This window comes from Globicephala melas, chromosome 11, assembly GCF_963455315.2.
Source record: "Globicephala melas chromosome 11, mGloMel1.2, whole genome shotgun sequence".
NCBI lineage: Eukaryota > Metazoa > Chordata > Mammalia > Artiodactyla > Delphinidae > Globicephala > Globicephala melas.
In genome coordinates this window covers 82,238,477-82,260,026 of record NC_083324.2, presented here as the reverse complement: position 1 = coordinate 82,260,026, position 21,550 = coordinate 82,238,477, and the positions used below count along the sequence as shown (strand labels likewise).

Sequence of the window (21,550 nt, the reverse complement as noted above, 5' to 3'; positions counted from 1 at the left end):
GGAGTCAAGGATGACACTGCCACTGTCTATGGATCCTGTACTCCACTAGGCTGTGATTCCTCAAGGGCAAGGTGGCATCTTATCTTTGCGTTCTCAGCCCTCCCACGGAGCCTGGCACACAGTGGGCTACTTAATGCGAATTGTCTGAACTGAATTTTCAGTTATTACCTCATAAACAGCTAGGAATAAACCCTAACAATAGGACTAAACTTTGCCCTTGGGGCCCTCCTGCCTCCCTTGTCCGTGTTCCTTGGGACCCTCCAGCTCCATCACGACTCTCGATCCCTCTTGAGGTGCCTCGCATACTGCATACTGCACATCGCAGCATTTTGCCCAGACCCAGCTTTCCTCAAGCAGTGCTTCATGTTCCGAAATTCTCCTTTTTCTCTTTCCTTGTTTAAAACCAGACCCTCCAGGGCAGAACCAGAAAGGGAGCCTGGAAGTGCTGAGCTCCCTCCTTATGTCTCTCAATGGGGTCCTTCATCACAAAGAGTCACCCAGAAGGATCCCAACCAGGCAGTGGGTAGGAGCCGTGCTGAGCCCAGGGGACAGAGACAGACAGGGAGATGGGAGCCCCGAGCTGACGACGGGAGGTAGGAGGGACAGGAGTGAGGGCTAGAGCTGGAGGCATGGAGACAGAGCAGAGCAAATCAAGAAGGGACAGTCAGAGCAGGGCGAGCCTAGTATATGCCCCTGTGGATCTGCAAGTCACATTACTCTGCTCCTTTTCTTAAGCTGGGTCTGAGATGGTTTTTCTGGGCTGAGAGGTAGGGTCTCAAAGTGACCGAGAATATCCCCTCCCTCACCAAAACCCCACTCTCTTAATGCTGCTCTGTCAGGTTAGAATGTGCTCTGGTAAGCTAGTTCATACAAAGATATGAGTTCATTCCTTCAACAAATATTTAGGGAGAACCTACCAAGGAAGATACGGTCTCTGACCTTATGGAGTCTTCCAACTGGGAGGAAATTTGGTAAGAACGGGAAAGGGAGCAAACATCCCCTCTGGTCCCTCCCTTTCATCCCCACTGTGTGCATCACTGCCCTACAGTATCGACCCATAAGTAGGAATTGAGTTCAATTTTCCTTTCAGCCCTTAAATACAGCAATTTCACCTTGAGATCCAATTAAAAGATTCTTGAAAAGTTTTCTGGATTTTTTAAAAAATAAGATGGACTGCAATGAAGCAGCAATTCTAGAGCTTCAGCAAAGGCAGGACAAGAAAAGGTAGGTGGACAAAGGGGAAAGGCCAGGAGAGGGATAAATTAGGAATTTGGGATTAATAGATACACACTACTATATAGATATATAGATATAATAGATAAACAACAAGGACCTACTGTATAGCACAGGGAACTATATTTAATATCTTGTAATAACCTATAATGGGAAAGAATCTGAAAAATATATATACACACACACACATATATGTATAACTCAATCACTATTGTATACCTGAAACATTGTAAATCAACTATACTTCAATTAAAAAAAAGAGGTAGGTGAAAAGAATTAAACTTAAATTTTTTTAAAGATGTCTTCTTAACAGAGTACACACAGTACTTTATTTTCATTGAAACGTAGCCAGTGTTTGCTCTAGTATTAAATATTTTAATCCTAATAATTGAGAGTTCCTTCTGTGCTGGGCCCTGTGTGAAGCACTTTTCAAACATCTTATGATTCTCACATGAACCTTATGAAATAAGTATTTTTAAACCCCTATTTTGTAAATGAAAAAACTGAGGATTACAGGTCAGAGACGATAAGGACGGAGTGGAAATTCAGACCCAAATCCAGCTTCAAACTGTATTCAAACCATAACATTCACATCTGAAAGTCTAAATGTCAAATTATTAAAATGAAAACTTTCAAAAGAGGGAGGGCTGAGCTCTATGAGATCAAGAAGAGACACAAATCCCTATGAATAAAGTGAAGAGCAAGGTGAGGACAAAGCCATGTTAGGAGATTAGGATTCTCTTAGTATTTTTTTTTTTTTTTTTTTTGCGGTACGCGGGCCTCTCACTGTTGTGGCCTCTCCCGCCGCAGAGCACAGGCTCCGGACGCGCAGGTTCAGCGGCCATGGCTCACGGGCCCAGCTGCTCCGCGGCATGTGGGATCTTCCCAGACCGGGGCACCAACCCACGTCCCCTGCATCGGCAGGCAGACTCTCAACCACTGCGCCACCAGGGAAGCCCCTCTCTCAGTATTTTTAAAGATAAGATAATACAGGAGCTCTGACAGCCACAACAGAATTTATTACCCAGAAAAATGGATTTTTCTCCTCATGAAGTCCCTAAATACTCCTAAGAATTGACAACTTCTTAAACACCAAAATGGAAGCAAATTAATGAAAGAAACAAGAAAGGGTTCCACAAAATTGTTCTGGAGAAAAGAGGAACACTGATTAAACTGGGGAAGGGAGAAAGAGAAGAAGAGTGAATTGTGGCTGCATAAAGCCCCAGGGGTCACATCAGTCAAACATCCCATTATAAGGGGCAGGAGAAGGCAGGGAGGAGAAGTGTAGACTGCTTAGAAAGTCAGTACTGGGCTGAAAAGAAATTCTGCACATCATGCATCAGCCCCGCAGCCCTAGTTGCCCAGAGCGCTTCTCTCCACAGCTCTACGGTTTACATTTAAGAAACCTCAGGCTGGCAGCTCTTACAATGGAATGCCCTGAGCTGAAGAAAACCTATGAAATGAAAAAAGAAATGGCAATGTACACCTCTGATGGCTTTGAGCTTGGATCCAGAAGCTTAGAGTCCTGTGAAGTAGCTGAGGGGAATCCGAGTGGTCTTAAATTGTAAAGGCGACTTATACTTTTCCAATGAACAGATATGGGAACTGGACTACAGTTTGTTTGTTTTTTTAAAGACTCTTTACATTTCCTCAGAGACTTCTGGGTATACTGACTTTTAGAAACTCAACATTCTGAGAAAAACCTTCTAGGATCCGAGCTCTAAGTGATACACCAAGTGTGAAATCACTTTAAGGCTGCTTTAATGGCTTTTTGATGAGCAATGGACACAGTCACAGCAGCACTGCATTAAAGATTTGGTTCTGAGGTTTAGCATCAAATGCTTCACTTAAGAGATGTAACCTACTAATGAATTCAAATTGACCCAAATAAGGATTGGCACACTTGAAAGCTGTCTGAAACATAACAATCAACAAGTCAAGGCAGAACATCCAATCAGAAGAGAAAAGCTGAGGTCTGCAGACCTTGTCTCATGTAAACTCGTAATTAATGTTCTGTACAAGGAAGGAAACTATTAACAAAATCCAATTATGACATCTAATTAAGAGAGGCTGCCAACACCTGGCAGGGGGAAAGATTAGCTGTCTGAATAGAATATTATTTGGTAATACTGAGCTTTGTAAAATGTAAGCTAATACATGTGGGAGATATTAAGCGCATGTCCCTAATTAGAGCATGGAACTTGAACTACTGTAAAACAATAAAATAAAATCTGAGAATGTGGCAGGCAAAGAGAATACCCCCAGCCTCTACCCTGGTCCCAGCTCTCATCCCTTCATGCCTGGATTAAAGCACCTGCTTCCTTCCCCCTAGGTCTCTGACCCAGGCCAATCTGAGACATGTCTGTGCTTTTTTTCTTTTTTAATTTAACTTTTATTGGAGTCTAGTTGATTACAATGCTGTGTTAGTTTCAGGTGTACAGCAAAGTGAATCCGTTGTACATATACATATATCCACTCTTTTTTGAGATTCTTTTCCCATATAGGCCATTATAGAGTATTGAGTAGAGTTCCCTGTGCTATATAGTAGGTTCTTATTAGTTATCTATTTTTTATATAGTAGTGTGTATATGTCAGTCCCAATCTCCCAATTTACCCCCCCCTCCGCCACCAGGCTGTCTTGAAATCTCTTCTATTCCACGTCCACCCTCACTCTACCGTTGATCTCAACCAGTCTGATGGTTTTAAATACTAACTAAAGGTGACTGCCTCCAATTTATATCTCTGACTCAGAGCACTTCTCTGAGCTGTCTGCATATATTTGGATGTGTGTCTCCACTTGGATGCCCAATAAGCCTCTCAAACTTAGCATGTCCAAAACTGACATTCTGACCTTCCCCCACAGTCCTGTTCCATTGGTGATCTTCCTCACCCCAGTGGATGTGAACCATACTTTTCAAGTTGCCCCTCCTTCAAGATTTATCTGAAGTCCCATCTCCTCTCTCAGTGTTTGTCAATATTCTAACACATTGTTCTGTTTCTTTGACTCAGTGGTCATGGAGATAATGTTGAATCTTACTTCAGATATTCATTTTTGCCTCTCCAATTACACTGTAAGCTCCTAAAAGCCTGTACCACCTTAATGATTTCTGAGAATCTCTCACAGTGCCTCACGTGTTGACAGACACATGGTACTTATTCAACATACAATTGTTGATTCAGTAATATGGGGGGGGCCCTCTAAATCCTTTTTGAGATTGTGTATGGCAACAACTTCCAGACTTTTTAATGAGGAACTCTTTTTAAGTAAAAAAAAAAAAAAAAGATAACCGATAAGGAGTGATTTCTAAGAATACTGCTTAATGAAAAAATGCAAGTTGGAAAATAATACATAGAATGGGGTCCTATTTGTCCAAAAAAATAAAGATGGACATATTAAAATGTTTAAAAAGTTTCTGGAAGGATACACAGTCCTGTGAATGGTAGTCACCTTTACAACAGGGACAGGAAGGACTTATACTTTGTACTCTTCACTCTGCTGAACTATCTGCATAATTTTGACCTTGCACCGCATCTCAAATTATCAATTGTTTAAAAAATTCACGGACTCTCCCACCACATGACAACAGTCATACTTTGGATCTACTGTTTCTGGTAAGAAGTTACTATTTGGGTTGGCCACAAAGTTCGTTCAGGTTTTTCTGTAAGATGTCATGGAAAAACCTGAATGAACTTTTTGGCCAATCCGATATTAACCCAGTAATGGTTTTAAATGAATTTGCATTTCACAATCACCATGCCATCTTTAAGTAATTGAAAAATTAAGGTAAACCTATTATTCAATCTAAGGAGAATGCTGGGTAGATCTATAGTCTCTGAGGGGTCTCTTGAGAGGAACCATAGATCTATAGAATTTTAAGGAGTTTGTCAGTAAGTCATTGTGTTCCATTTCCAGGAGACTTTATAGAACGTTTCATGTACTTAGTACTCAAAAATGTGTGGATGTTCAATCTTGGAAAAGGCAGTGGCAGAAGTGAGAACAGTGGTTAAGGGCCCTTCATAACTTTTCAACAATCAGCCCTTCAGAATGGAATCTTGTCCCCACCACCAGCACCATGAGTCACCACAGCCCTCCAGGAGGGACCTGTGCCATGACCACGTGACCACTAAGGTCAGAGGGAACCTCACATAAATAGAATCTTTTTTTGCTTTCCCAGGGAAAGAAGGGCAATTAGAAAAGGTAAACACCACATCTCTGGCATAATCTATAGCACCAGATGTTTTATTTCATAACCAACCATGAAGCAAACTACATTAACTATAAGCTACCCAGACTCTATAAAGCTAAGAGCCTGGTTTATGGGAAGAGCTCTAGAGCTCTGGTGACAGATATGCTTGGATTCAAAGCTTGCTACTTTCTTAGACAAATCAATCTTTCTTCATTCCAGTTTCTTGCGTGTGTGGCATGCAGCTCTTTCTTACCTTCAGAGAATGTGGTGATAATTAAATGAAATAACATAAAGTTTTGGCTGCTCTACAAATGGTCACTATTAGAGTTTAAAAAATTAAGAAGCCATTATGCCCACCCCCCCCCACCCCAAATTGCCAAACATTCAAAATTCATCAAAGGTCGTTAGTAACTTCCGTGAGTTAGTACGGACCTGTTTACAAACAACTTTCTCAGTTACTGAGATCATGAACTATTAGGAGCCTACTCTTCCCTCCCTCTTAGAAACCGGTCATTTTCTGAGGCTTTTTCTTTTTCATAATCAAGTTTTGGGAGGAAGAAAATCCTGGTAAATTCATATACCTGGATTAGCAACCAGTTACTACTCTACTGATGGCTTCTGGTGGAAGATACCCTCGTGGCGGTTGCAGTGAACTTGCATATGAAACAGTGCTGTGGTGCATGTAATTTGGGTGTTCTGAACACCACCGTTCAGTAGTCAAACAGCATCCTTTGAGGAGATGCTGACCATCAATTACTCAGGGGTGAAGTGCAAGGACAGGTGCCACTGAGGTCCCTGGATACCTAAGAACCCAGTCTTCCCAAGAACTCAGTCCTCCCATTAGCCACACTGGAACCTGCTCTGAAGGACTCTGCTGACTTTACCAGGAAAAGTGCTCAGCATCAATCTTACTCCCCTTCAAGTGCTTTGACGAAGTCATGAAATCATTAATTTTCAGAGCTGGATGCACTCTGGGCCCTAATTCGGTCAGTGGTTATTGGACTGTTGGGTTCAGAGGCAACACTTCAGGATTGAGAGGGAACCTAGAGGACAAAGCTCCAGCCCACTTCCACCCACTACTTGTACAGCTCCATTTCTTTGCTTTACACATTCAAGCACCATGCAGAATTTCATTTGAAAATAGGGTTCTTCTGATAAGGAGAGTTAAAATCATGGGCACAGTTATAGCTGGAGAAGCTGCACCCAAAGAGATCATATGACTTTACTAATGTGACAAGAGGTCTGATTTCTGGTCTGGTGCAATAGGCATGTCTCAAGCTTCCCTTGTTATGTGTATTTCTTGTAGTCAAAGATGTCCCAGTCAACTAGAAGAGTAGACACACGGGAATATGTGTATTAATCACCCCCATGTGTACACACACAGGGGTAGTAAAATTAAGCAAGTGATTTTTTTTTCTGATTCTGATTCTTACGTGAACCACATAACCAATTTTCTGATGGGCAGAAGCATAATTTACACATTAGTGTTCAGTTCTTCCTTGAGCCAATTTTGAGCAAAGGGCTTTTCCCCCTTACACGTGCTGTGTAAGTTTGCACAGCAATAAAGATGGGCCCATGTCTTTCAAGCTGAGCTACTATTTGCTTAAAACTCAAGATAATCTAGCTTTCTAAGAACAAACCTCTTATATCTTGTTTAAAACTTTGATCTACGCAAGAGGGAGGAGATATGGGGATATATGTATATGTATAGCTGATTTACTTTGTTATAAAGCAGAAACTAACACACCACTGTAAAGCAATTATACTCCAATAAAGATGTTAAAAAAAAAAATTTTAGCCTGATCTAATAAATTCAAACAGCCTCTTTGAATAAGGCTAAGTCTCTGCCAAAGGAAAAGCTCAGTCTCTTAGATTTCTCTGTCCTCTGGATCCAACCAAGACCCTTCTCTAAAAATGTCATCAAGCTGGGTAAGGAGAGAAAAAGCAGCTTATTGGACCTCATGGTGAAGGGGAGGAGTCGAGGTCTCAAGGCACAATGCTCTGGTTTCCATGGTGACGCCTGTTGAACACACAGTTGCTGCTACTTGGCTGACATTCATGGTTGAAGCCATCCTCTAACTCTTGCTGGATGCAGACCACTAATTCTCTGCCATATCCTCCTTCCAGCTTGCTGACTCAGTGATCCACCCCCACCCTCTGTTCCAGCATCACCTCATACGCAGCTAGCCCCATAGAAGGTCCACTGGTCCTTGACTCAGCCTCCAAACCCTTGGGTGCTCAGAGGGTCCCAGGAAAGCTAAGCCCCAGCAACTCTGTCCGCTCAAAGTTGTCCTTCCTTAGCTAGTTCTCCTCTCCCTCCAGATCCCCTTCCAGCAGAGCTAGGTCACACATCTACTTTACTCTGCCATCTCTGCTTCTCTCTCTCTTTTCCTTCCTACAATCCTCTGAGGCCTACACAAGGCAGCCTTTCTCCTACATCATATCCTCCTCAGCTACTTTTGCCTTCATGGAAAACTATTTCTTCTATACTCTACAGAGAGTACTCTATGATATGAGTCAACCTCAGCCAATTTAGACAAATATATAACCAGAAGAGCAAAACAGAAAAGCACTTTAATGACTTTTAAAATAAATTCCCATTGCAAGTATTTCTTACACTCCTTTCCCCTTCTGCATTCCAGATGAAGATCTTTGACAAAAATAATGATGGCCGGTTGGATCTTAATGACTTGGCAAGGTGAGTAGTGTGAAAATGGTGTCATAGATTCAGAAACATGTTCCTAGGGGTTTGCTGACACCATACACTTCTTTTTGAAAGGCAGAGATCAAGTCTCACCTGAAGTCTTAAAGAATAGGTGAATCTTTAGGGGTAACAGATATCTTTGTGAAGATCATAAAAGCACTTCTCCCCAGAAAAGCACAATGCACAACATTTTCAAAATATTTTATAAATGGGCCAGCCCTGCCCTCAAAGGCCAGACATTCATGGTCCTACATAAGTGTCCCACAACAAAAAAAAGTCCTGAATCCCATTCAATGGTTCTGAGAATACTGAATCGTTAGTTCAGGACAGATAACAACAGAATCAGACTCACAGCTGCACCCTGTGGTCTCTGAGTGTTGGTGTATCCTCCGTGGGGCGCCAAGTGTCTGCAGGTTAGAAGTGGAAGAGGGGAGGATGACAGCAGAAGAGGTCCAGTATCTGCAAAAGTGCTCTCTGTGAGGCTGGTATTGTGGTGACACATGATGATGTCAGCATGTTTCTGTCAAGTCTAGCCGAACACAAAACAACCTCTGATTGTCCACAAAAAGGTAAAAAGAGATTCTGAGCAGATAGAGAGTTGAAATCATTGGATCAAGAATACATGGATAAGGGAGGAACACTCCCAAACTCATTCTACGAGGCCACCATCAATCTGATACCAAAACCAGACGAAGATGTCACAAAGAAAGAAAACTACAGACCAATATCACTGATGAACATACATGCAAAAATCCTCAACAAAATACTAGCAAACAGAATCCAACAGCACATTAAAAGGATCATACACCAGGATCAAGTGGGGATTATTCCAGGAATGCAAGGATTCTTCAATATATGCAAATCAATCAATGTGATAAACCATGTTAACAAATTGAAGGAGAGAAACCATATGATCATCTCAATAGATGCAGAGAAAGCTTTCAACAAAATTCAACACCCATTTATGATAAAAACCCTCCAGAGAGTAGGCATACAGGGAACTTTCCTCAACATAATAAAGGCCATATATGACAAACCCACAGCCAACATCATCCTCAATGGTGAAAAAATGAAACCATTTCCACTAAGATCAGGAACAAGACAAGGTTGCCCACTCTCACCACTGTCATTCAACATAGTTTTGGAAGTTTTAGCCACAGCAATCACAGAAGAAAAAGAAACAAAAGGAATCCAAATTGGAAAATAAGAAGTAAAGCTGTCACTGTTTGCAGATGACAGGATACTATACATAAAGAATCCTAAAGATGCCACCAGAAAACTACTAGACCTAATCAATGAATTTGGTAAAGTTGCAGGATACAAAATTAATGCGCAGAAATCTCTTGCATTCCTATATACTAATGATGAAAAATCTGAAAGAGAAATTAAGGAAACATTCCCATTTACCACTGCAACAAAAAGAGTAAAATACCTAGGAATAAACTTACCTAGGGAGACAAAAGACCTGTATGCAGAAAACTATAAGACACTAATGAAAGAAATTAAAGATGATACAAACAGATGGAGAAATATACCATGTTCTTGGATTGGAAGAATCAATATTGTGAAAATGACTATATTACCCAAAGCAATCTACAGATTCAATGCAATCCCTATCAAATTACAAATGGCATTGTTTACGGAACTGGAACAAAAAAATTTTAAAATTTGTATGGAGACACAAAAGACCCTGAATAGCCAAAGTGGTCTTGAGGGAAAAAAACGGAGCTGGAGGAATCAGACTCCCTGACTTCAGACTATACTACAAAGCTACAGTAATCAAGACAATATAGTACTGGCACAAAAACAGAAATATAGATCAATGGATCAGGATAGAAAGCCCAGAGATAAACCCATGCACCGATGGTCAACTAATCTATGACAAAGGAGGCAAGGATACAAGGGAGAGAAGACAGTCTCTTCAATAAGTGGTGCTGGGAAAACTGGACAGCTACATATAAAAGAATGAAATTAGAACACTTCCTAACACCATACACAAAAATAAACTCAAAATGGATTAAAGACCTAAATTTAAGGCCAGACACCATTAAACTCTTAGAGGAAAACATAGAACACTCTATGACATAAATCACAGCAAGATCCTTTTTGACCCACCTCCTAGAGAAATGGAAATAAAATAAAAAATAAACAAATGGACCTAATGAAACTTAAAAGCTTTTGCACAGCAAAGGAAACCATAAACAAGACGAAAAGACAACCCTCAGAATGGGAGAAATATTTGCAAATGAAGCAATGACAAAGGATTAATATCCAAAATATACAAGCAACTCATGCAGCTCGATCCCAAAAAAACAAACAACCCAATCCAAAAATGGGTAGAAGACCTGAATAGACATTTCTCCAAAGAAGATATAGATTGCCAACAAACACATGAAAGAATGCTCAACATCATTAATCATTAGAGAAATGCAAATCAAAACTACAATGAGGTATCACCTCACACCGGTCAGAATGGCCATCATCAAAACATCTACAAACAATAAATGCTGGAGAGGGTGTGGAGAGAAGGGAACCCTCTTGCACTGTTGGTGGGAATGTAAATTGATACAGCCACTATGGAGAACAGTATGGAGTCCTTAAAAAACTAAAAATAGAACTACCATATGATCCAGCAATCCCGCTACGGGGCATATACCCTGAGAAAACCACAATTCAAAAAGAGTCATGTACCACAATGTTCACTGCAGCTCTATTTACAATAGCCAGGACATGGAAGCAACCTACGTGTCCATCGACAGATGAATGGATAAAGAAGATGTGGCACATATATACAATGGAATATTACTCAGCCACAAAAAGGAATGAAACTGAGTTATTTGTAGTGAGGTGGATGGACCTAGAGAGCGTCATACAGAGTGAAGTAAGTCAGAAAGAGAAAAGTAAATACCATATGCTAACACATATATATGGAATCTAAAAAAAAAAAAAAAGGTTCTGAAGAACCTAGGGGCAGGACAGGAATAAAAACGCAGACGTAGAGAATGGACTTGAGGACACGGGAAGGGGGAAGGGTAAGCTAGGATGAAGTGAGAGAGTGGCATGGACTTATATATACTATCAAATGTGTGAGAAGCAGTCACATAGCACAGGGAGATCAGCTCGGTGCTTTGTGACCACCTAGAGGGGTGTGATAGGGAGGGTGGGAGGGAGGGAGATGCAAGAGGGAAGAGATATGGGGACATATGTATATGTATAACTGATTCACTTCGTTATAAAGCAGAAACTGACACACCATTGTAAAGCAATTATACTCTAATAAAGATGTTAAAAAAAAAAGAATACATGGATAGAACCCTTAGAGGGAGCAACTATAATACCAGGTTCCTCAGGGTCAGGCTGGATGGCAATTGTACACTGGACAGTGAAGCAGAGCACGAGTCATGGCCATTCTATCCCTGTGATAAACAAAACGCTCCCCTGCAGATTTACAAACACCCTCTACTATAGTCCTGCCTAGCTGGTAGGGACTATGCCTTAATCTCCTGAATAGCTTCTCACGCAGCGGAGTGTTATGTACATGGGAGGATTCAGTGAATAGTTCTGGACTGAAGAAAGGGTTAAGTGGCATTGAGCAGAGATGCAAAGCAATAAGACAGTTACTACATTATTTTAAAACCAATTTGCTATGGAATTTGAAAATGACAATTGGGGTAAGTAGAACAAAGATGTGCACTGTCCTAATTCCCAGGACCAGTGACTATTTTATGTTATATGGCAAAGGTAACTAAGGTTGCAGATAGAATTAAGGTTGCTAATTAAAAACCTTAAAATAAAGAGATCATTCCGGAGTACCTGGGTAGGTGCAGTGTGATGACAAGGGTCCCTTAAACATGGAAGGAGGAGGCAGAAGATCAGAATCACAGAGAAATTTGAAGATGTTATATTGCTGGCTTTGAAGTAGAAGAAGGGGCCATAAGCCAAAGAATGCAGGCAGCTTCTAGAAGCTGAAAAGGGCAGGAAAACAGATTCCCCCCTAGAGCCTCCATAAGGAATACAGCCCTGTCAACACCTTGAAACACCAGTGAAATCCATTTCAGACTTCTGAGTTCCAGTACTATAAGATATTAATTTGTGTTGTTTTAAGCCACTAAGTTGGTGGTAATTTGTTATAGCAGCAATAAGAAACTAATTCAATGACAAAAAGGTCTTAAAACATTTACACATGGGAATCTTCTTTCTCTGCCCCCAGTAGTGAAATGTAGCCCGATTACTCCTAGACAATCACCTCTAGAGTATATGTCCTCTGACTGGCAACATACTTTAGACGGCTTGGTACCAGCAGAGAGATGAGGACAGTATTCCTTGCAGGGTCTCAGGGTATTCTACCCTCTATTTGGCTCAACTTAATTCTCTCTACCCTGGGCATCCAAAGGAGTAAAACTTTCCAAATTGTTGTATGATATTTTTTTCTGCCTTTCTCTCTATATACCCATGATTATAAAGTCGACACAAATCCAATGCTTTCAGTCTTTTGAAACTGATTATATTCCACTTAAGTATAATTGTAGTTATGCAGGAAAGAGAAATACATCATTTTTTATTGAGTATAATTTATATACTATGTAATTTACCCTTTTAAAAAGTACAGATATGGCTATTCTGAATCCCTTGCATTTCCACATTAATTGCAGATCAGACTGCAATTGCAATTATCAGATTACCAATTTCTGCAAAAACAGGCAACTGGGATTTTTATAGGAATTGTGTTGGATCTGTAGGTAAATTTGAGGAGCACTGCCATCTTAAAAATATTAAGTCTTCTAACTCATGATCACTGGATGTCCTTAATATTATTATTTAATTCTTCTTTTTCTTCAACATCGTTTTATAGTTTTCAGTCTGTAAGTCTTAGGTCTCTTTTGCCATATTTATTCCTAAGTATTTGATTCTTTTTGATACTGTTGTAAATGGAATGGTATTCTTTTTTTTTTTTTTTTCGGTACGCGGGTCCCTCACTGTTGTGGCCTCTCCCGTTGCGGAGCACAGGCTCCGGACACGCAGGCTCAGCGGCCATGGCTCACGGGCCCAGCCGCTCCGCTGCATGTGGGATCTTCCCAGACCGGGGCACGAACCCGCGTCCCCTGCATCGGCAGGCGGACTCTCAACCACTGCGCCACCAGGGAAGCCCTGGAATGGTTTTCCTAATTTCTTTTTTGGATTGGCCATTACTAGTATATCGAAATGCAACTGAATTTTGCATATTGATCATGTACCTGCAACCTTGCTGGAATTTTTAGATGTCTCTTTATGGTGACTACTAATCCTTGTGAAAGTCCTTCCCGTCTTTATTTGTTTTTATATTGTACAAATTCCTATTTTTTAAGCACCTACCCTATTCTGCAGAATAACCTGGAAGTTGCCTGCCCTTTTCCTCACACCAGAGTTATAAACCTACTTGTAATTGAGAGGTGATAGATCATCATGTGGATAACGTTTTTTGAATTTTTTTCCCCCCATTTAGGATTCTGGCTCTTCAGGAAAACTTCCTTCTCCAATTTAAAATGGATGTAAGTGGTGGCATTTCTCTAGGTGCATTTGTATCATTCATGTTGCTCTACAGATTTGAGAGGGAGGGAAGAAAGGTATCTAATTGTATTGCCTTTAATTTATCTAGAGACTGATAAGGCTCAGTGTCAGAATTAAGGGATGAGGAACTGTTGACTCAAAGTTTATAAAAGTTGTCTAAGACCGTGGAAGAAATGTACAAGTTTCACACTGCTGATTGACATGATGCTTTCTCCATATACAGGCTTGTTCCACTGAAGAAAGAAAGAGGGACTTTGAGAAAATCTTTGCTCACTATGATGTCGTAAGTGTGCCTTTTCAATATATTGTGCTGGCCATCTTTAGGTAGGAAGCTTTTTTAGCCCTTATGTGGGGTCATCCTACTTACAGACCCTAAACTTATATAACGAACAGCAATCGCATGTGTGTGTTGCTATGTCAAGGTACCCAGCTTCTCTATGAAACTTCTGAGGACTAAGTAAAAACAGACATAGGAGTAGTACTTATGGTGGAGAAGAGAATAAAATAACATTATTATTATTATTTTTGCGGTACGCGGGCCTCTCCCTGTTGTGGCCTCTCCCGTTGCGGAGCACAGGCTCCGGACACGCAGGTTCAGCGGCCATGGCTCATGGGCCCAGCCACTGCGCGCGGCATGTGGGATCTTCCAGGACCGGGGCACGAACCTGTGTCTCCTGCATCGGTAGGCAGACTCTCAACCACTGTGCCACCAGGGAAGCCCTATTATTATTTTTTTGCTCCTTGTAACCAAGCTAAAAGAAAGTTTCTCCTTCTTGGTCTCTATCTATCATAGTATGCTCAAACACAAAAGCAAACAGTCAAATAAAAAAAACACAACCAACCTAAAGAAATAGGGGGAAAGTCAGACATATTTGGCACAAAATCTATTTCTCTTATAAGACTATTATTTGGTCCTTCTTTAGAGGGGAGAAAATAATAATTCTAAAGAAGGAAGTATGGCAAAGAGGTTGAATTTCTTCAGGACAAGGTGGGATAATGCACGGAGCAAGGAAAACAAAAAGAAAGTTGAGAAAGGTCATAAGAGATCCTGAAACTAATCAGACTGGATATCTGTGTGTCATATTCTAAGCAGAAAAGAAAATCACCTGGAAGAGGCAGTCTAGCAAACTGTTTAAGTATATAGGACTCTGTGACCAATTACCTGGGTTTGAATCACGGCTCATGAGCTGTGTGACCTTGGGCAAATTTGTTAACCTCCCTGTGCCTCAGTTTCCTTATCTATAAAATTAGGGTGATGGGGATAATGATAATACCTACCTCATGGGCTTGTTATATGAGAATTAAATGAATTCATGTTCGTAAGCTTTTCGAGGAGTTCCTGGCATATGGCAAGTACTGTATTAGTGTCTGGTAAATACACGAAGGGAATGAGTTTTTATAATATGTTAAAGGTTCAGGATTAGAAAAATTTGAGGAGAATGGATGACTTATCATTAACTGGAACTTTAGAGAAGAAACTGAAATATGTTAATATGTATTGTATTTTATAGGCATTCTTATAAAATGGGTAGAAAAAATAAAAGATTTTATGCATGAACCATATAGTAATTCTAATATGCTCACTCAATCTAGTCTCTCTTGAATTTAAAATGTGTTTTGATACTCATTAAATCATTGCTAAATCATAAAGCAAAATTTAAAAATGTCAATCTAGCCTTCAAAGGATCAGTGGATGTTCAATTAGCACTAGTCTGAACTGAGTCCTAGTATTTAGGAAGCAAATAAAGTCGGTACATGTCATAGTAATGCTATTTGTAAGAGCCAAGGAACTCAAAACTACTGCTTCCCATTTGGTTAAATGGAGGGAGTTATTTACAGGGCGTGCTTCTGATTTATGTGGCGCGTTCACATCCTGCACAGAGACCATAAGTTGGAACATGCCGTTTCCAAACTTGTTTGCAGTCACAAAAGATTTGGTCTATTTGTATAATTTATTCTTTAAGCTTTCTGACTTAAGAAAACGATATTTGGTTGATTGGATCTTTTATTTTTCAGAGTAAAACTGGAGCCCTAGAAGGCCCAGAAGTGGATGGGTTTGTCAAAGACATGATGGAGCTTGTCCAGGTAACTTCACGAGGCTGTGTAGATCAGCCCCATCATGGACTGGGGTTGCCGTTTTGACTCCACTGTTTATTTTGGGGAATCAGTAGGGCCAAAGATTAATGCTGGAGAAAATCTAGGGATGTAGTCTATTTAACAAACTTAGAGCTTTCAAACTTTGAAGCCCCCAAAATCTCTCTTCTCTCTTAAGATCATTTGTAGTTTCAATTAAGTGAAGCCCCCATAGAAGCTTCTTGTGACCATCATTTGAATGTCATCTATTTTACCAAAGGAGCACAGTGCCACTATATATCTTGCTGCTTTATTTTTTCATTACAGAAAGTCCTTCTCCTGTGGATTTGGTTATTAGAATAACTAAAACTTTTAATTTCATGTAATAAATCCCATACTTGGGATTCTCTCTCTCTCTCTTTTTTTTTTAACACCAAGGGGCTGCTCTAACACCTAGCCTAAGATGGCTGTTTTGCCTAGCAAGGCAGTGATTGGGACTGATGATATTTAGATCATATCTACATCACAGAGCTGTTTCACGTAGGGTAAACAATGTTTAAAAGAGCAATCTCCTTTGAGATCCTGATGAATTGTACTGACTGGCTGCACGATCCAGTTAAACAGATACCTTCCAACTCCTGTGTGGGTGTTTTTCTATGAGACTGTATAGACACTGAATTTCATAGTCTCATATCCTTAGGGATTTCTTTTGAGGTTTGTATAGGACATAATCGTCATTTCCTGATTGGCCCAGATGGCAATAAATTTGAGTAGCAACAATTAGTAACGGTTTTTGGAGTCTCAGACCTTTTTGAAAAATCTGATTAAAACTATGGAGTTTTGGGGAGGGAGGGAGACGCAAGAGGGAAGAGATATGGGAACATACGTATATGTATAACTGATTCACTTTGTTATAAAGCAGAAACTAACACACCATTGTAAAGCAATTATACCCCAATAAAGATGTTAAAAAAACAAAAAAAAACAACTATGGAGTTTTGCCGTGGAAAAATGCCCAGATACCGATTTTTGTGTAAATCTCCAGGAAGTTTACATACTGCAGTTAAGCAGGCACGGGTGAGATGTCTCTTATCAGGATGCCTAACTCTCATTAGTCCCATCCCAACTGGCCCCTTGCCACTTCTTTGTCCCCTTCAGGTGGTGCTCCTGTTGGAGATTTCACCAACATTGGCACAGTCAGAATAGTTGCTGGGCGTTGGTGTGATATTGCCTTTCACACTGCTTGCTAAATTAAAATCCCATTTCACTCATTACCTATTTAATGCCAGAATGACTTCTATAATAGAAAGTGAGCAATTATCTATGGGACATTAAAGGTGCACAGCAGAAGGCCTTGCCTAACTGAAGTTTTAATTTGCTTTTGATAGAATAAATGGGATGGGGAACCTGTTTTCCAGAGCTGTGTGGCCTCCTCTTTGCTGTGGAGCCAGGGCCCCTGATTGCCTGAGTGTAGAGCCCAGAGGCTTCAGATCCTTTCAATTATCTTTCAACTGTCTCTGGGTTTGGCAATGGCTTCCAAAGGTTAATGGGAGATGATGGAAGTAAAACCTAAACCAGCAACGGAGCAGAGAAGACATTTTTCTAGAGAAAATTAAAGGGAAAAATTCATGACCATCTAAAAACCTGAGCTGGAGGCAGAAATCCGCCTCACTCTTTGATGGACTTATATCACCTCTATGGGAAATCAGAGGATCCCCACCACTTTTGTCCTTGTCCCTCTATTTCTGTGGGGCTACTGGGGCAACAAAAAAAGCACTTCTCCGTGTCAGTACCAGACAATTTGAGACAGCTGGTTTATAAGGATTGGGTCAGACTGTAGTCAGGAATACAAAAGCAGTTTATAGGAGGCTGATCTGTTGAGCTAAAAAGTATGTACACAGTAATTAGTTACTAATGTTCTCCCCTGAAGCCAGATGATGGAGGGTGCCTATCTTTATTGGATCTTTCTAGTCTTCCAGGTTGCTTAAATATATATTCACATACAATTTGAAAGATGTAGTGAAGTATGACCACTGGGTCATTGAGACCCTGACATTGAGACCACTGAGGATCTGACATTTCTCAGCTTCATAAAGTAGAGCCGTCTCCTGTGACTTCTTTCTTTATTTTCATCTTATAAGAAAGGGCCACAGGACAATTAAACTAGTATCTGGGATTTATTTTAAAAGCAACTATCAGAGCATGCCATGGGGTCAGCAGGGAGCTGGTTCAGTTTCTAAACATACCGTCCTGGTCAGGATCCCCGATGTTTGCAATAATAACCCTGAAGTAAGCTTATTTTATAGCCTTTTAATTCTTGTACAGTCATATATGATGCATATGTTAAATTTGTGTTAACAAAATTATTTGGTTACCAGAACACCCATCCTTTTCTTTAACCTCTGGAAAATGCTACCCAAGGCTGTCCTCCAACAGTGTGATCAGGTAGCAAGTCCCTAAGGGAGCAGACACCATAATTTCTACACAAGTCTTTGGAAGCTTGTAGCTCACTTAGCACAGCAAGAAAATCAACACAAGAATCTACAACCTAAACTAGAAAGTGGGAAGGCAAGACATCGAAGATTCCAAGCACCCACCAAGAAGTAGCAATGTGAACAAAAATGTTGGAAGCCAAATAAAAGGGATGCCAGAGATGACCAGGGTGTCTGCCTGGAGATGATGAGAGGTCCTGCCCCCAGGCCTCCAAAAGTTTATTCTTTTCCCTGCTAGGTACACCATCTGATTTTCTCTGTTGTTGACAAGAAGATGGTTGGCAAGAGGGGACTCATAGAGGCCTTAGATCAGGAACCTGCATACATTTATATTGGCAACTTGCTATTAAAATGGAAGCCCTCAGTGGTTTCAAATGATTTGTCTTCTGTGATCCAAGCATTTTTTTTTAGCAGTGGCATTCAGTCCTCCTGACTCCTGGTGATTTGTCAAGCACTAAAAACATAACTCAAGGGCTTCCCTGGTGGTGCAGTGGTTGGGAATTAGCCTGCCAATGCAGGGGTCATGGGTTTGAGTCCTGGTCCGGAAAGATCTCACATGCTGCGGAGCAACTAAGCCCATGCACCACAAACACTGAGCCTGCGCCCTAGAGCCTGCGAGCCACAACTACTGAGCCCTCGTGCCACAACTACTGAAGCCCACATGCCTAGAGCCCGTGCTCCGCAACAAGAGAAGCCACCACAATGAGAAGCACACCCACCGCAATGAGGAGTAGCCCCCGCTTGCCGCAACTAGAGAAAAGCCCGCGTGCAGCAAAAAAGACCCAATGCAGCCAAAAATAAATAAATTAATTAATAAACCCCCCACAAAACCCACAACTCAAAAGATCCAAAGAAACTTCCTTTACACACACACCCACATTCATACCCACAACTGCCTCCCCAACACATGCCTGCACACAACCTAAGATATTTCTACTCACTTAAAGGAAACAAATTAGAAAAAATTAAAAAAAGAGCTTAGAATAGCTTGGTATTGCATAAATGCCTTGGCAAATTGATATATGCTAGTATGTACATGACTACCACCCAAGTCTTTTCTAAGTGTGAGAATTTACTAAAAGGATCCTGGGGCAGGGTGTCACTTGCTGCAGAAAGGATTTAGCAAAAGTGGTTTGAGGATACTGAAAACCAAATATCTCCACTTGTAACCGTACAACAAATGAGCCTGTAATACAGAGCCACAGAGTGTAGCTTGCTGTGTTCAGGACCTCTAGGCCCCTTCTCCTCAGGCCACATCGATACCTGCCTGGCACTGACACCCAGGGAGCTATCTTCTAGAGCCCCGACAAGAGAACCTATTGACACTGTGTTACGTGTTAGCCTCTTAGTCCAATCACTCAGGGATTCTTGGCAGAGGAGTGAAGTTCGCCAAGTTTAGCTTCTGGCCCCAGGCTCTTTCACCTCCTGATATCTCCCAGAATCCTGCCCCGCTTCGGCGTTTTTTCTTCTTGCTCTGCCGTATGGCTCCCCGTTCCTGCTGTTCTCTCCCCTCCTTCGCTCTGTTAACACCTGCTATCAGGGGTAGATTTCGTGTCAGTCATTTACCCTGTGGGACACTGCAAATTAGCTTGTCTTAATATGGCTGTCCAGTTGCAGAATGAAAGGTTTTGTTTCCTACTGCAGGTTTTCTAGAGCTTTCTTCGGAAGTGAGGAAACCTTGGGGTGGGGTTGGGTGATAAGGGCTGCTTCCAAGGGTTCCTGAAATCAAATCCTGCAGAGTGAGCCTCTGCTACTCACTCATAACTAGTCCACAATCAAGGGGTTTGGAAATATGATTTTTTCCTTTCTCTCCAGACACTGACTTTTAAATTTAGATTCGTCACCATTCATATAGCTTCCTTAGGCCAGCAATTTCACCATGAGAGCAGAGAGAACTGGTGAAATGAACTTAACTGGAGACAAAAGACTTGGGATCAAAAATGCTGTTGCCACCTTCTAGCTTCGCAAGATGTCTCAGCTCTGTCTGAGCCTCCGTGCCCTAATCTGTAAACGAGGCATAATCATTCACTTTGCAAAGTTACCGCGAGGATTACATAAAATAACCGAGGGAGGATCACTTAGCTCCGGCATTGCTCACTTTTGCAGGCCTTTGAGTTTAGAATATTTTCCTAGCTGACCTGATTCACAATTCCTTCTTAGCCCCTGAAACAGTCCCTTGGAATAAATGTGATGGGGTCTATCTAGCTCAACAACATAATTCTTTAGTTAGATTTTCATGCATTGTAACCCTTTTAAAAACTAGAGGCACAGAAACCTCCCACGGGGAGATAATAAATGTGCCTTCTCTCAGCAGCGTAGGGAGACAGAATTTTGGTGACGATCCTCTGCTCTAAGGCAAAATATCTTTATTATGGTTGAGAAAAAGGTAGGCTTTCTGTTAGAACTGCAGAGAAGTGATGTGGGAATAGACATTCTCTTGCCTGAAGGGACATGCTGAGAAATGAACTTGTTGGCAGAAAACTCATCCTTGGCAACATCTGGTGGGATGAGGAGACAGAATCACCCCCTCGTGGCCTGTCTCCAGGGAGGGGCTCTCAGAAGGCAGGGTGTCCCCTAAGCTTAGCAAACACGGAGGGGAGGCGGGGTGGCATGAAAGGGTGGGACTGCCATTGGCTTGCCTACTGACATGTTATTTTTATTGTCCTCAGCCCAGCATCAGCGGGGTGGACCTTGATAAGTTCCGGGAGATTCTTTTGCGTCACTGCGATGTGAATAAGGATGGAAAAATTCAGAAGTCTGAGCTGGCTTTGTGTCTTGGGCTGAAAATCAACCCCTAATCCCCAGACCGCTTTGCCTTTGGCTCTTAGCGTGTTTCTGAGCTCCTGCTGGTAAAACTGTATCTGTGCTTTGCTACTGGGGACACAGTAGGCAAACTTTCTAACAAATGGTGTGGTGTTCTTGGGCAAGGGGAGGGACCTGAGGGCCTTCTTTTTAATGTCCTGGTGTTTTCCTGCCTTTACTGGAAGCCCCCCACGCAGGGTCTGTGTTATTTTCCCCTTGACCCTGGGCTTTCCTGTTCTGCTAAAGACTCAGCTGACCTCCAGGATCTGCTTGGCTTGTCCTCCCCCAGTCACTGGGGAGGTGGGGCAGCTGAGTCCATCTACCTGTGCTCTTCTTTTTGGCTTTCTGCTGAATGGTATGTGGCATTTGTGGCAGTCCCGTGACTTTTACAAATAGATTTTGAAGTGGAAATAAAGCTGCAGCTGGAAACAAAGATGCACTGCGAACTGCTTTTGTGCTGTGACCTTTGGAGGGTTCTACCTGATGGCTGGATGGATGAACTACTTCTCTAA

The 21,550-nt window shown here is 41.5% G+C and overlaps 1 protein-coding gene across 1 annotated transcript in view; it reads left to right on the top strand.

The window, feature by feature from the left end:
* Window positions 1-21,034, top strand: part of SCGN (secretagogin, EF-hand calcium binding protein) — a 37,135-nt gene extending 16,101 nt beyond the window's left edge. Inside the window, exons 7-11 of the mRNA XM_030881181.2 lie at window positions 8,063-8,118; window positions 13,607-13,652; window positions 13,895-13,954; window positions 15,688-15,756; window positions 20,906-21,034. Coding sequence (XP_030737041.2) covers window positions 8,063-8,118; window positions 13,607-13,652; window positions 13,895-13,954; window positions 15,688-15,756; window positions 20,906-21,034 — 360 coding nt within the window. The remainder of the gene's footprint in view (window positions 1-8,062; window positions 8,119-13,606; window positions 13,653-13,894; window positions 13,955-15,687; window positions 15,757-20,905) is intronic.
* The last annotated feature ends 516 nt before the right edge of the window (window positions 21,035-21,550 follow it).